The sequence below is a fragment of the Talpa occidentalis genome, unplaced genomic scaffold (assembly GCF_014898055.3).
Source record: "Talpa occidentalis isolate TD23 unplaced genomic scaffold, MPIMG_talOcc4v2.1 talOcc4.12, whole genome shotgun sequence".
Lineage (NCBI taxonomy): Eukaryota > Metazoa > Chordata > Mammalia > Eulipotyphla > Talpidae > Talpa > Talpa occidentalis.
Window position 1 is genome coordinate 85,781,244 of NW_023601212.1, and position 12,289 is coordinate 85,793,532.

At 47.9% G+C, this 12,289-nt stretch overlaps 2 protein-coding genes across 7 annotated transcripts in view; both read right to left on the bottom strand.

Moving 5' to 3' along the window:
* Positions 1–3,998: 3,998 nt before the first annotated feature.
* On the bottom strand, positions 3,999–8,860 carry TMEM265 (transmembrane protein 265). 3 transcript variants are annotated; one of them, XM_037507224.2, is made up of 3 exons: positions 8,332–8,860; positions 7,174–7,344; positions 3,999–5,914 (listed from the first exon to the last, which is right to left on the bottom strand). In XM_037507224.2, exons 2-3 carry the CDS (start codon positions 7,339–7,341, stop codon positions 5,753–5,755), a joined length of 330 nt encoding a protein of 109 aa, XP_037363121.1. In that variant the 5' UTR covers positions 7,342–7,344; positions 8,332–8,860; the 3' UTR covers positions 3,999–5,752. The 3 variants fall into 3 exon arrangements, with proteins under 3 accessions (XP_037363121.1, XP_054549714.1, XP_037363122.1); XM_054693739.1 differs by having other exon boundaries at positions 8,079–8,860; XM_037507225.2 differs by having other exon boundaries at positions 7,174–8,860.
* Positions 8,861–8,902: 42 nt separating this feature from the next.
* Positions 8,903–12,289, bottom strand: part of SRCAP (Snf2 related CREBBP activator protein) — a 33,815-nt gene continuing 30,428 nt past the window's right edge. For all 4 annotated transcript variants that reach the window (XM_054693731.1, XM_054693729.1, XM_054693732.1 and 1 more), the window contains 2 exons: positions 12,085–12,168; positions 8,903–11,976 (listed from right to left, as the gene is read on the bottom strand). In XM_054693731.1, the coding sequence (XP_054549706.1) occupies positions 9,307–11,976; positions 12,085–12,168 (2,754 nt within the window). In that variant the 3' untranslated portion in view covers positions 8,903–9,306. The remainder of the gene's footprint in view (positions 11,977–12,084; positions 12,169–12,289) is intronic.

A 12,289-nucleotide genomic window follows, 5' to 3' on the forward strand; every position in this document is an offset into this window, starting at 1 on the left:
AGCACTGCTATGCAAGGGGAAAAAATGAATCCAAGTAACTTTTTAAAAAATATTTATTTATACAACTGGGGTACAGGCCAGGGGCGCGGGAGGATGAGAGAATTCACCAGAGACAGAGAGGGGAGCAGAACAGGCAGAGGGACTGAAAACACTTTTGAGGGGAGCAGCGGGTGAGGCAGGAGAGGTCTGCCGCACCATGTGGAAATCTCCCTGGGCAGCCTGGAATCAAACCGGCTCTGCAGAGGCTGCGGACATCACAGCGCTGCTCTCAACCAGCTGCGCCACCAGGGAGTCCCCAAGTTAACTTTTTAATGGACTACTTTGACTCAGTCAAAACACTAGAGGATTGCAAAATCTTACTTAGGCATATTTGGTAATGGGGTAGTTTTTGAAATTGAGTAAATGAATATATTGACGTAGTTGGCAGAGTTCTTCGTATGGGAATATGGACTGGAGAAAGACGAGAAAGCTTATGACTGAAATTGGAGGTATGATTTTTAAAATAAATAAAATTAGGCGCGCAGACCTCTCCTGCCGCCCGCTGCTTCCCTCAGCAGTGTATTTCAGTTTGCCTGCTCTGCTCCCCACTCTGGCTCAGGTGAATTCTCTTGCCCTCCCGCGCTTCTGACTGTACCCAGTGCTTGTATAAATAAAAATAAATCCTTAAAAATAAAATAAAATAGATAAAATTAGATATTTTCTAGTTTTAATTTCTGAAAGGCCTGGGAGCATAATATCCCAATAAAATGAACATAGCTAGTATCTAGATACTGATTTCGGAGTAGCAGTCCCCAGTAAAAGGAACCAGGGTTCCTTAGAAGAAGGGATTCCAGGGCCTCCCTGGTGGCTCAGGCAGTTGAGCACAGCGCTGTGAAGCTGGACGCAGTCTCTGCAGAGCGGGTTCAATCCCACCATTCAGGGAGATACCCAAATGGCGCGGCAGACCTCTCCTGTCCCGCCCACTGCTCCCCTCAGCAGTGTATTTCAGTCAGTCTGCCTGTTCTGTTCCCAGCTCTGTCTCTGGTGAATCCTCTCACCCTCACACACATCTGGCCTGTATGCATGAATAAATCTTTAAAAAAAGTAAAAGGATTCTGATGCTGGCACAGAGGAAGTACGTTTTATGTCAGAGAATAAGTGAAAAGACTTACCAGAATGACTCAAAAACCAGGTTGAAGTGGAGTCCACTGGTTTAAATCAAAACAAGAGAATGAGACTGAAAGGGCCCTAAGTGAGCCTTCTGATAGGCTGGAAACACTCTGTTCACTTACATGGTGACTAATAAGTATGGTCATATAAAAACATTCATCACCTGCACACTTAAGAGGTGTGTGCACATTATGTAAATTATACCCCAACATTTTAAGAAGGATAATGACAGTGATGTATATAGTAACTTGAACAACAACAAAAAAAATCTGAGGTCACACTGACAATAAAAATTTCAAATAAATGAGAAAAAGATGTTAACAGAATGCCAACTAATAAATGTAGAAAGAATAATAAGGGCCTCCCCGGTGGCGCAGCGGTTGAGCGCTGGGTTGCAAAGCTGCCGGCGACCTCTGCGGCGCCGGTTCGATCCCTGGCTGCTCCCCGGCCACCGGAGGAGGGTCCCACATGGCGGTCTTTCTGCCTGCTCTGCTCCCCACTCTGGCTCTGGTGAATTCTCTCACCCTCCCGCGCTTCTGACTGTACCCAGTGCATGTATAAACAAAACGAACGAACAAACAAATAAAAAAAAAAAAAAGAAAGAATAATAAAGTTAAAACATGAATATTTTGTAAGTCTCATAATTGAGTTGGGCAAAGTATTAAAATCATTGGTGAAAGGGCACAAGGGATTAAGCGTTAGCACTATGAAGCAATCCACCACAGCCAGGGCAGCACGAGTTCGATCCCTGGCCAAGGAGGTGACACACATGGCACAGCAGACCTCTCCTGTCACGCCCCGCTGCTTCCCTCCGCTGTGTATTTCAGTCAATCCACCTCTTCTGCTCCCCACTCTCTCTGGTGAATCTTCACACATACACACACCCCAGCACCACTAGCCTATACCCCAGTTCTTATATGCATAAATAAGCCTTTAAAAAAAATTAAAAAGATAAAATTATTGGCGAAAATTGCTGGGGAACAGGGTATTAATAGATTACTTTTTATTTATTTTATTTTTTTAATATATATATATTTTAAGATTTATTTATTTATTTATACAAGCACTGGGTACAGTCAGAAGCGCGGAAGGTGAGAGAATTCACTAGAGCCAGAGCGGGGAGCAGAACAGGCAGAAGGACCAAAGTACACTGCTGAGGGGAGCAGCGGGCGGCAGGAGAGGTCTGTGCACCATGTGGGACCCTCCTCTGGTGGCCGGGGAGCAGCCGGGGATCGAACCGGCGCTGCAGAGGCTGCGGGCAGCTTCACAACCCAGCACTCAACTGCTGCGCCACCGGGGAGGCCCTAGATTACTTTTTAATTACAAAAAAAAAATTATCTTGAAGAAATCTGACAGACACTAACCAAATTATTAATCTTACCATCACCAAGAGGAGGGAGGACTGGCACCATATGCTTTCTGATGTGATGTACTGAGGACACACAGTAGTCCTACCAAAAATTCAGAACCTGAATTCAATCATAAGAACCCAATTTGAGGGTCTCCCTGGTGGCACAGGGGTTAAAGTCAGTGCTAGCACAAGTCTGATCCCCAGCCAGGAAGCTGACCCACATGGCATACAGACCTCCCGTTGCGCCCGTTGCTCCCCTCAGCAGTATATTTCAGTAGATCTGCCTGTTCTGCTACCCACTCTGTCTCTGGTGAATCCTCTCATCCCCCACACCTGTGGCTTACACCCCAGTTCTTATATGCATAAATAATTAAATCTTTAAAAAAAAAAATTTGAGATACTACAAACTGGCCTTACTTCAAAAATGTCATGAAGGACAAAAAAAGGACAAGGACCCTTTCAAAATTGAAAATGAAACAAATAAATGTAACGAGTGTTCCTACACTGGATTCTAAAGCAGAAGAGACAATTGCTATAAAGGACGTTACCGGGAAAATAATACATTTGAACACAGAATATATATTAGAAGATATTAATGGTAACGTCTATGAATTAATTGCATTGAAGTTACATGAAAGAGTATCTTTGTTCGGGCCTCCCCGGTGGCGCAGCGGTTGAGCGCTGGGTTGCGAAGCTGCCCGCGGCCTCTGCGGCGCCGGTTCGATCCCCGGCCACCGGGCGAGGGTCCCACATGGCGCGCAGACCCCTCCTGCCGCCCGCTGCTCCCCTCAGCAGTGTACTTCGGTCCTTCTGCCTGCTCTGCTCCCCGCTCTGGCTCTGGTGAATTCTCTCACCCTCCCGCGCTTCTGACTGTACCCAGTGCATGTATAAACAAAACAAACAAACAAACCAGCAAACAAATAAATAAAGCATGCCTCTATAAAAAAAAAAAAAAAATTGCATTAAAAAAAAAAAAAGAGTATCTTTGTTCTTAGGAGCTAAGTCATGAAGTATTTAGGTGTGAAGAGCCTTCTTTACAACATACCTCAAACCTATCAGTAATGTGTGTATTTAGAAAGACATAAAAGTAATGAAATATTAAAAATTATAAATCTAGTCAAGGAATAGACAAGTTCAGTAAAGTATGCGTTTATTTATGCATACAAGAACAGGAATAAAGTATTTTACTGTTCTGTGGGTTTAAAATTATTTCATAATCTGGCTTCCCTGGTGGTGCAAAGGGTTAAGCACTGCACCACGAAGCAATCCGCAGCCTCTGCAGCATGAGTTCGATCCCTGGCCAGCCAGGGAGCAACCCACATGGTGAAACAGACCTCTCCTCCACTGCCCAGCAGCAGTGTATTTCAGTCTGTCTGTTTCCCACTCTGTCTCTGGTGAAGACTCTCACCCCCCACACCGCTGGCCTGTACCCCAGTTCTTGTATGCATAAATCAATCTTTTTTAAAAAATTATTTCATAATCTTTAAAAAATAACGATCTCATTCAATCAGTTTGGGGAAATGGGATATTCTCATCTAATAAAATGATACTGCTGATTATTCAAATATTAACTTTTAAAGATTCTGTAAGTGCTCGCTTCGGCAGCACATATACTAAAGATTCTGTAAAAATCCTCTCCAACATGCATTATCTTGATGCCTAGGCAGCACTTGACATCAATTAAATCTCTAAGGGGTAAAGCAGAGACATAAGTTTTTTTTTAAGCCTCTCAGGTGGTTCCAATGTGAAGTCAAATCTAAGAATCACTGCCCTGTATGTGGCTTCTATTCAATGTTATTCCAGCCTCTGGGACAACAATGGATTCTCTTCACTTTCCCCCTTGGGATACTTTGGCGCACTGAAGAAAACCAGTGTGCACCTCTCCCTCTCTCTTCAGTGTGCAACAGCTCTAATTCCTTTGGATTTTCTGTTTGTCTCTGAGTTATAGTGAAGTAACAAAAAATTCCATTCTTAGAGCACACGTACGCCAAGAGACACTTATAAGAATGTCCACAGCAGCATGATTCATAATATCCCCGAACTGAAAACATTCCAAAGTCCACCAACAGAAAATGGGTAAATTGTAATATATTCATATAATGGGATACTATACAGTAATAAAAACTACAGCTACACCAAATACTGATTAATCTCACATGGTAAATTAAAAAAAACAGACAAAAAGAACACAATTTCATTTATACAATGTTCACATGCAGGCAAAGCTAAACTACATTGTCAGAAATCAAAATGTAGTTTCCCGTAGGAAGGAATGGAGACAGGGTATGGTATAAAAGGAGGTTTTGCGATGTTGGCAATGTTCAATTTCTTGACCGAATAGTGGTTTTTCAGATGTTTGTGTTCATCTACTGAGCTGTATATTCTGAATATTTTCCTGTATTTGAGATACACTTCACAGTTTTAGAATGTTTAAAATAGTACCATGAGGGCCAAGATAAAAGATCAAAATTCATTATAACCATAGAGCTTCATACACAGGATGGCAGTTTGTTATCCAATTCTTTCACTCCTCTCTCTGCTATGGAACCATAATGTCTGGGTCCAATCCCAGGTCTGTCCCTTACTACCTATGTGACTTTGGGTAATCTGTGTCTGTTTCCTCAACAATAAAATGAGAACAGTGGTACCCATTAGTGAGGGGTTTTGAGGACTGAAGAAGTTAGGAAATATAAAGTGCTTAGAACACAACTGGGATATAGTAAATACTAAGTAGCAGCTGCTACTACTCTTCCTCTCTGCTTCAGGGTCTCTGTTGATGTGGAAGGAAGAAGCTGGGGTCTTTCCAAAGCAAAAAGAACAATCCTCTCCTCTTAATTAGATGTCCTATCTGGCTCTCACCAAAGACCCAGGGCAAAGCATGGGATGAACAATTAAACAGGAGCATTTCACTAATAAAAAAGTTTTTATTATGAAACAAATTTTTTCTAATAAAATCAGGTCTGGTGTCCAACCCCGCCTCTCTGGGTAAAGACCCATAGGATGAGGTTGGGGGCAATAGGGGTGGTGGGCACTGGAAGTACAGAGTAGGCTAGGCTGACCTCCCCCATCATCGGGTCTTATTCCTATGTCTCAGCTGCTTCCTTCCTTTTATAAAAACTAAAAGTTCTTCCAAAACCCTTTGAGAGGCACCATTCTCCTGGCCAGGAAGGACCATTGCTAGCACCAGTCCCTAGCAATACCGCACTGCAGGATCCAGGAGGTCTCGACTGACTCAGCAGAGGCCACCCAGGGTCATTCAGCCTGGGCGATGGCGTAGGAGAGCAGCCACAGCAGCAAGGGGCCCAGAATAAGAACAGCAAGCCAGACAGCAAAGCTGGCCAGGATGAACCTCCGGGCCCGGGCCCCCCAGTGCACTGCCTCCTCCAACTGGCCTCTCTTATGCCGCTCTTCTGCCTGTGGGGGCAAGTTTTTGGTTAGGTTTTCCCCCTGCTTCTGCCCCAAAGTGCCTTTGCCTCACTCCACTCCTCCTTCCCTGTCATGGCTCAAAACTTCATACCCAAATCCTCTAACTCCCTCTCTGATCTCTCTCTCATGCCTTATCTGAAAAGTAAGGAACCCACTCTACCTTGCCTACTGTTCAAAGTAGCTATTGTTACCTCACAAGAGTGCAGGTGGTACTCACAAGCACAGAGGTACTCACAAGAGTACTTTTCACATCTTTTATCCTCCTCTCCTTTTCTACTCAGACCAGATCCATTCAGAATCTGGAATTGTTGGCAAGAAAGAGTATCTTGGGATATTTAATTCATGTCCAACCAAGTGACATTCCATCCTCATAAGCCCACTGGGCTTTATCTTTTTCATTATTAAGAATTTTTTGATCATTTTGCCCTAATTAAACCCAGAAATTGTTATGATAGAAATAGTTTCTAAGTATTAAAATACAATTAGGGTTGAGAAAACTCAAGCGTGATGTTTAAGCTAACCTGTGTGGCCTTATATGTCTTTACACATATGTGCAGGTTCTATTAGCTGTTTTGAAATGGCAAAGTCCTTTCAAACACCCCATAGGTTAATCACTGCTTGGTTGCCTCCAGTGTTGCCCCTTCCAACTCAACCTCTATGTAGGCCTTGGGAGTGAATTTGCTGAAATACAAATCTGACCATGTCACTTTTCTCTGCAAAAACCCTTCAATGGCTTCCCAGTACTTTCAAGATCAAGTTGAAACTCTTCAGCACAGCTCTTGGGTATCTGAGCACTGCGGCTTAACCTCTCACTTCTCATTGGTCCAGCATGCCAAATAAATAGTCTAGGGCTTTATATATATTGCTCACTTTACCTGGAATGTCCTTTCAACCTTATTCACTCATCCTTTAAGGTTACTTTCCTATCACATCCCCTACGGATGACTTTCCTGTCATCTACTTCACTATACATAATCACATGCATCATCCCTGGCTCCCAGAATACCCTGTGCTTCCTCATCATAGTACTGATGTGCTGCATTCCTTATCCATTTTCACAGCTGTCTCTTTTCTTAGACTGTGGGCCTTCTGATAGCAGGAAACAGGTCTTATTCTTATGTCCAGGCCCAAAGCCAAACTCTGATAAGTACTTAGTAACTGATGTGGATTGTTCAGAAATAGGAAACCATTGCTTTACTGTTCCCACCCTTCCACCCCCAACTCCCATAAGGAATTGCATTCCTCACCTTGATGGCAAAAACAAGGGCCACAACTCCCAGGCAAGAGCAGCCACAGATAATGCTAGTAGCTGCCAAGTAGCGGAGGCGGAGCCAGCAGCAACGGATGGGGGATGGAGAATGAGCAGCTTCCGTGTTGCACACCAAGCTCTCCACTGCCTTCTCCTCGTCCTCCATCACCTGTGGGCGATATGGTCAAGGTATCTGTAAACTCAATTGAGCTCCTCATCTGGCTTGCTCAGACTCCACCCCTTTTCTGATGAAGTCCTTGTGACTTAGCTCAACTCTCTGGAATGCTGCCTTACCAGGGAATACCTCTAGTGACTCACAGACCAAGAAGGTAATGTGTGATTAGAACCCTTATTTCTCAGCCTAAGATTCCAAGTCTTTAAAAGCAAGCCAATGTGAACATAGCATTATCTGCATTACTTAAGTGAGGAGAAGCAAAATAACAGGTGCATACTGAGCAGGAGAAAAAACAAAATCTCAGAAGCTGCTAGGAATGAGACTATCCAAATCAGTGATTTTAAACTATATCTCAAAGGGTCCTAAAATGTCCCACAGGCTATGATTACTAAAGGATCAGATGGGCACCTGGGACCTTGTAACCACTTCAAGCAAATCAGCTCTACCATGTGAAAACACAGCACTGGAGATGGGGGACAAGGGAAAAGCACCCATCTCAAGCTTTCTTGTTTGTAGCTGAGAAAACTGAACCTCAGAAAGCCCTTCTCTTCCCAATTTGGGAGTGTCCTTTGCTATGCTCACCCCTGCCTCCTCCTTTTAACCCAGGCCACATAACACAGATTAAGTCTGCATGACCTCATTACTCACAGAAACCTGCATAATGGTCTCCTAGTTAATCATGTCCCATCTCAAGTTCTGAGTTCCAGTATCTAACCACCTGTTCCTACCCTCATATCCAACAATTCTCCTACATCCCTACATCCTAGACAAAATCGGTCCGTATGCAGCTTTCTCAACACAACGAAGGATAGAAAGGGTGAAAAAAGCAAGATAAGCAGAGTATGTGCCACAAAGCTGCTAGATTGACTATGTGGAAAGAACTCATGAGGTAAACAGTGTGTCATCACAGAGAGATCACAGAGAGAATGTGTCCAGAGAGTTCAGCTCAGAGAAAATATGAAAAAGAAAAGGGATTCTTACCTGGCTATAGGCCTTGAGGGACTGTGAGTTTCCGCTCCTGGCTCAGGTTTGATTTGGCTTGGGTGGAGATGGAGCTGACTCAGGGCTCCAAGCCAAGCCCAGGGGTGGGATTGGGTGTGGCCAGTCACCACCTTAAGAGACTACAAGCTCAGAAGGGGGCGTGGCTGACACAAACCAGTTTGGCTAGATGAGAAAGGCAAGGGGTGGGAGTGAGGAGTAACTAGAGGTAGGATGCCTACCTTCTGTAAAAGTAAAAGCACCTGAACAAGAGGGATAAAAGAGAAAAATCTGAGGCACCAGAGAGCACTTGGAGGGAAAGATCAGAAAGTAAGAATAGGAAAGTAAAGTATGAGGTGCTGAGGGATTTAAACTTTCGGGAAATTCACACTCCCAGTTCAGATTTGCCAATCTTCCCCCTTCTTGGGTACAAATTTCTGTCTGAGATATAGAGTTCTGGATTAAAGTCGAGATCCTAGGGTTTTGGAAAGAGTGAGAGGGGGGAAAAAAGTGCTGCCCAAGTTCCCACCCAACCCTCCACCAGACCAGAAAAATAGAAGCCTCCTTACGCGGATGCTCATACAGAAACTAAGTTTATTATTTTTTTCTTCTTTAAAAAAAAAAAAAAAAAGGAAAAAAAAACTCATTGTAGAGAGAAGCCCCTCCCCCTTCCCCTAAGGGTGGGGGGCTGTGAAAGATAGCTGGGGAATCAAGTACAAGGGGGTGGGGACAGAGACTATCTTGCCACCCTTAACACTGCCCAGCCATGTGGGGTGGAAGGGAAGGGGATGTGTGAAGAGCCCCATTTCCATGACAACCAGTTGCCTACCCCCTACTTTGGTGGAAAGAAGGGAGAAGGCCCTTATGTCTCCCTGGAGGCTTTCCCCCTCAAGACTTCAAGTAGTGGTTAACAGAGTCAGGCCTGGTTGTGGAGGGAGAGGGACCATGGTGGAAAGCCTAGGTAGAGGGGCAGCCCATTCACGTCTTGGCCTTACGGCCTCTGTGACTAATGGTAGGGCCAGCCAGGTGGGGAGGGGCACTGCTACGCAGAATGCGCTGGTCCCCTTGGTTGGTGGCCCCACTGAGCCGGCGGGAGCCAGGCCTCCTGCGTGGGGTCCCATCACCTTCCTCCTCCTCACCCGAGGCTTCAGCCTCAGACTCCTCTACTGAACCCTCAGGCCCCAAGGGACTGGGGGGCTGTAGACGACCCCGCTTTGTTAGCCCAGGTCCACCACCAGCAGGGGCCCCTGCCCGTTTTCGAGGCACCTTCTCAGTCTCTAGCGGGGGGACTAGAGACCCTGGACGCAGCCGGGTGGAACGCAGTTTTGGAGCTATTGAGATCACAGGAGGTGTCAATTCTAACCCACCTGGCCCACTATCTGCTAAATCCAAGTCATCCTGAATTACAGCCACCACCATGGACCCTTCACTCTTTCGTCCCCGAATCCCCTCTGCTTCAAGGCGCAGGCGGGCCAGGCGGGTGAGGGGGCGGCTTCCATCCTCATCAGAGGAACTACCCTCACTCTCCCCCTGGCCCTGGGCTTGCCGTCGCCTCCCCAATCCACAGCTCTCAAGGACAGAAGAGCTGTCACGGTCCAAGACAGGAAGCTGGCTAGGCCGAGGTGATGGTGGATTCTTGGGAGGTCGGCCCCGCTTCCGCTTGGGTGGGGATGATGAAATGGTGAGAGTTGTGACAGTGTTGGCGACAGTAGCAGTGGGACAGGCTAAGAGTGGTGGCAGCGGGAGTGGCTGTGTCCGGCTCTCTAAGTTGCCGTCCCCTGGAGATGAAATGGTCCCAGGAGTGGGCAAATCTCGTGCCTTAGGGGGCCGCCCACGCCTTCTTTTCTCCACAGGTGATAGGATGATGGACTCGGGTCTATGAATTGGCTGGGGTCCAAGAGGCTGGGGACCAGGAATAAGCTGGGGTCCTAGAACAGGCTCCGCAACAATAAGGGTCTCAGCCCCAGGGACCTGGTCAGCCCCGTTGGTTTTTCCCTTAGAGGTGGATGAAGGTGCTTCATCTACCCCTCGCCCAGCATCTGCTGGAGACCTGTTCTTCTTGGGGGGCCTCCCCCTCCGACGTTTCACAGCAGGAGGTGTGATGGCAAGCAATGCCCCTTCTCCATTCTCTGGACTGCCCCCACCAGTCACCCCCAGCTCAATGCGACGGCGAGCTATGAAGGGCTGCTGGGTTGGGGTGGGCAGTGTGGATGAAGGAGCAGCTTCACAGGGCCCACTGGTGGGAGGTGAGGATTCTGGCCCTGACATGCTGCGAGTAGATGGACTTCCTGGGCTGGCACCAGTCTCAGAGACCCCAGGCACTAGGGTGCTGGCAGTTGCCCGCTGCTGTCGCCGTCGCCTCACCAGTTCCTTTTCCTCTACCACAGTTACTAGTCGTCCTGGCAGCTTGCGAAGCACTTTGGGGCCTGGAGGCTGCCCTGGCCGGCCAGCCCCCTGACCCCTAATTTCTACATCAGCACTTGTGCGACGCCGAGGGGGCCGGGCAAGTGAAGGGCCTTCAGGCGAGGAGGTGGCTGAGGATGAGGTTGATGGGGCTGCAACCTCAGCTGAAACAAGTTCCTGTGGCTTCTCTGGGCTGGAGATTGGAGTCTGGGCCTCCACCAGCTCTTCTGCTTTCTTGTCAGCCTCCAATGGCTCCTGAAGTAGCTCATCAGATGCTGCTGAGGGTGGGAGATCCAGCCCATTGCTCTCACTCAAACACATGGGCGCCTCCTTCCCATCAGGCAGCACTGTGAGGATGGGCCCCTCAGCAGACTCTGGCACCTCCTGCTCTTGACCGTTGGGGATGCTGCCAGCCTCCAGAGTTGGGCTAGGTGCAGAAGAGGTGAGAGAAAGGTTCTTCTCTGACATAGGTAGGATCTCAACAGCAACGGGCAACAGATCCTTAGGGGGCACAAGAGTATGCAGGGAAGTCTCGGAACTGGCAGTATCAGCCAGCTCTAGGGATTCGGCAGATGCCAATGCTTGTGCACACAGCTCTGCCTCAGGCCCCAGTCCCAAAGGGAAGTTGGTGACTGGGGGGGAGACGGGTACAGAAGGTAGACCAAGCAGGGGAGGGGAAGGAGGAGTTATGAGAGAGGTTTGGGTTGGAGGTGGAGTATGAGTTGGTGGAGGGGTACAAGCAGGAGGAGGGGTACAGGCAGAAGAACAAGAGGAAGGAATCTGCGAAGGAGGAAGTGGGGGAGAAGGTAGGATATGGACAGGAAGTGTGGTCATTGGACTGGGGGCTGAAATGGGGATCGGGGCAGGGACTGGAACAGGGGTTGGGGCAGGGATTGTAGCAGAAGCAGAAGTTGGAGTGGGTCGAGGTCTAGGTGATGGCCGGGGAACTCGTTCCCTGGCAGGGCTGCAGCGAGGGGGAGTGGAGGTGCTGCGGGCATGATGGGTGGATGTGACAGGAGTGTGGTTTGCCCCTTGAGTCTCAGCCCGGGCTCCACGAAGACGCTCACTGACGCGAGTCCCTGGCCTTTCAGGGGCCTTTGCCTTCTTACTGCGTCGGTGGCTGCCTCCACCAGTCCCACAGGAAACCTCATCCCCAGCCCCTGGCCCCTCCTCCTCCTCTTGGGGTAAGCGGAAGACCTCCTCCTTGGCTTGGTCCAGGTCCTTGCGGGCAGCTTCCACTTGCTCCTACCAACAACAGAGCCCATGGGGTGGTCGGAGGGAGGCAAGTAGGGCGGGGAGTAAGTAGAAAGCAACAGCTTCCCACTTCTAGCCCCATCCCCTAGAAATACTCACTTCTGCCTGCTTGAGCTCCTCTCGGCTCACCTCCTCCAGTGAGGCTTCCAGGAATTTCATGGCATACCGCTCAATGGGAGTAAGCTGTGGGGAGGAAGAGTGGTGGTAAACACTGAGGTCTGGTGTCCAGGGCCCATCATTTTTGATTATGATTGCTAGGGAAAATAGGAGAGTCACAGAGTCCAGAAGGAGTTGTGGAAAGTGA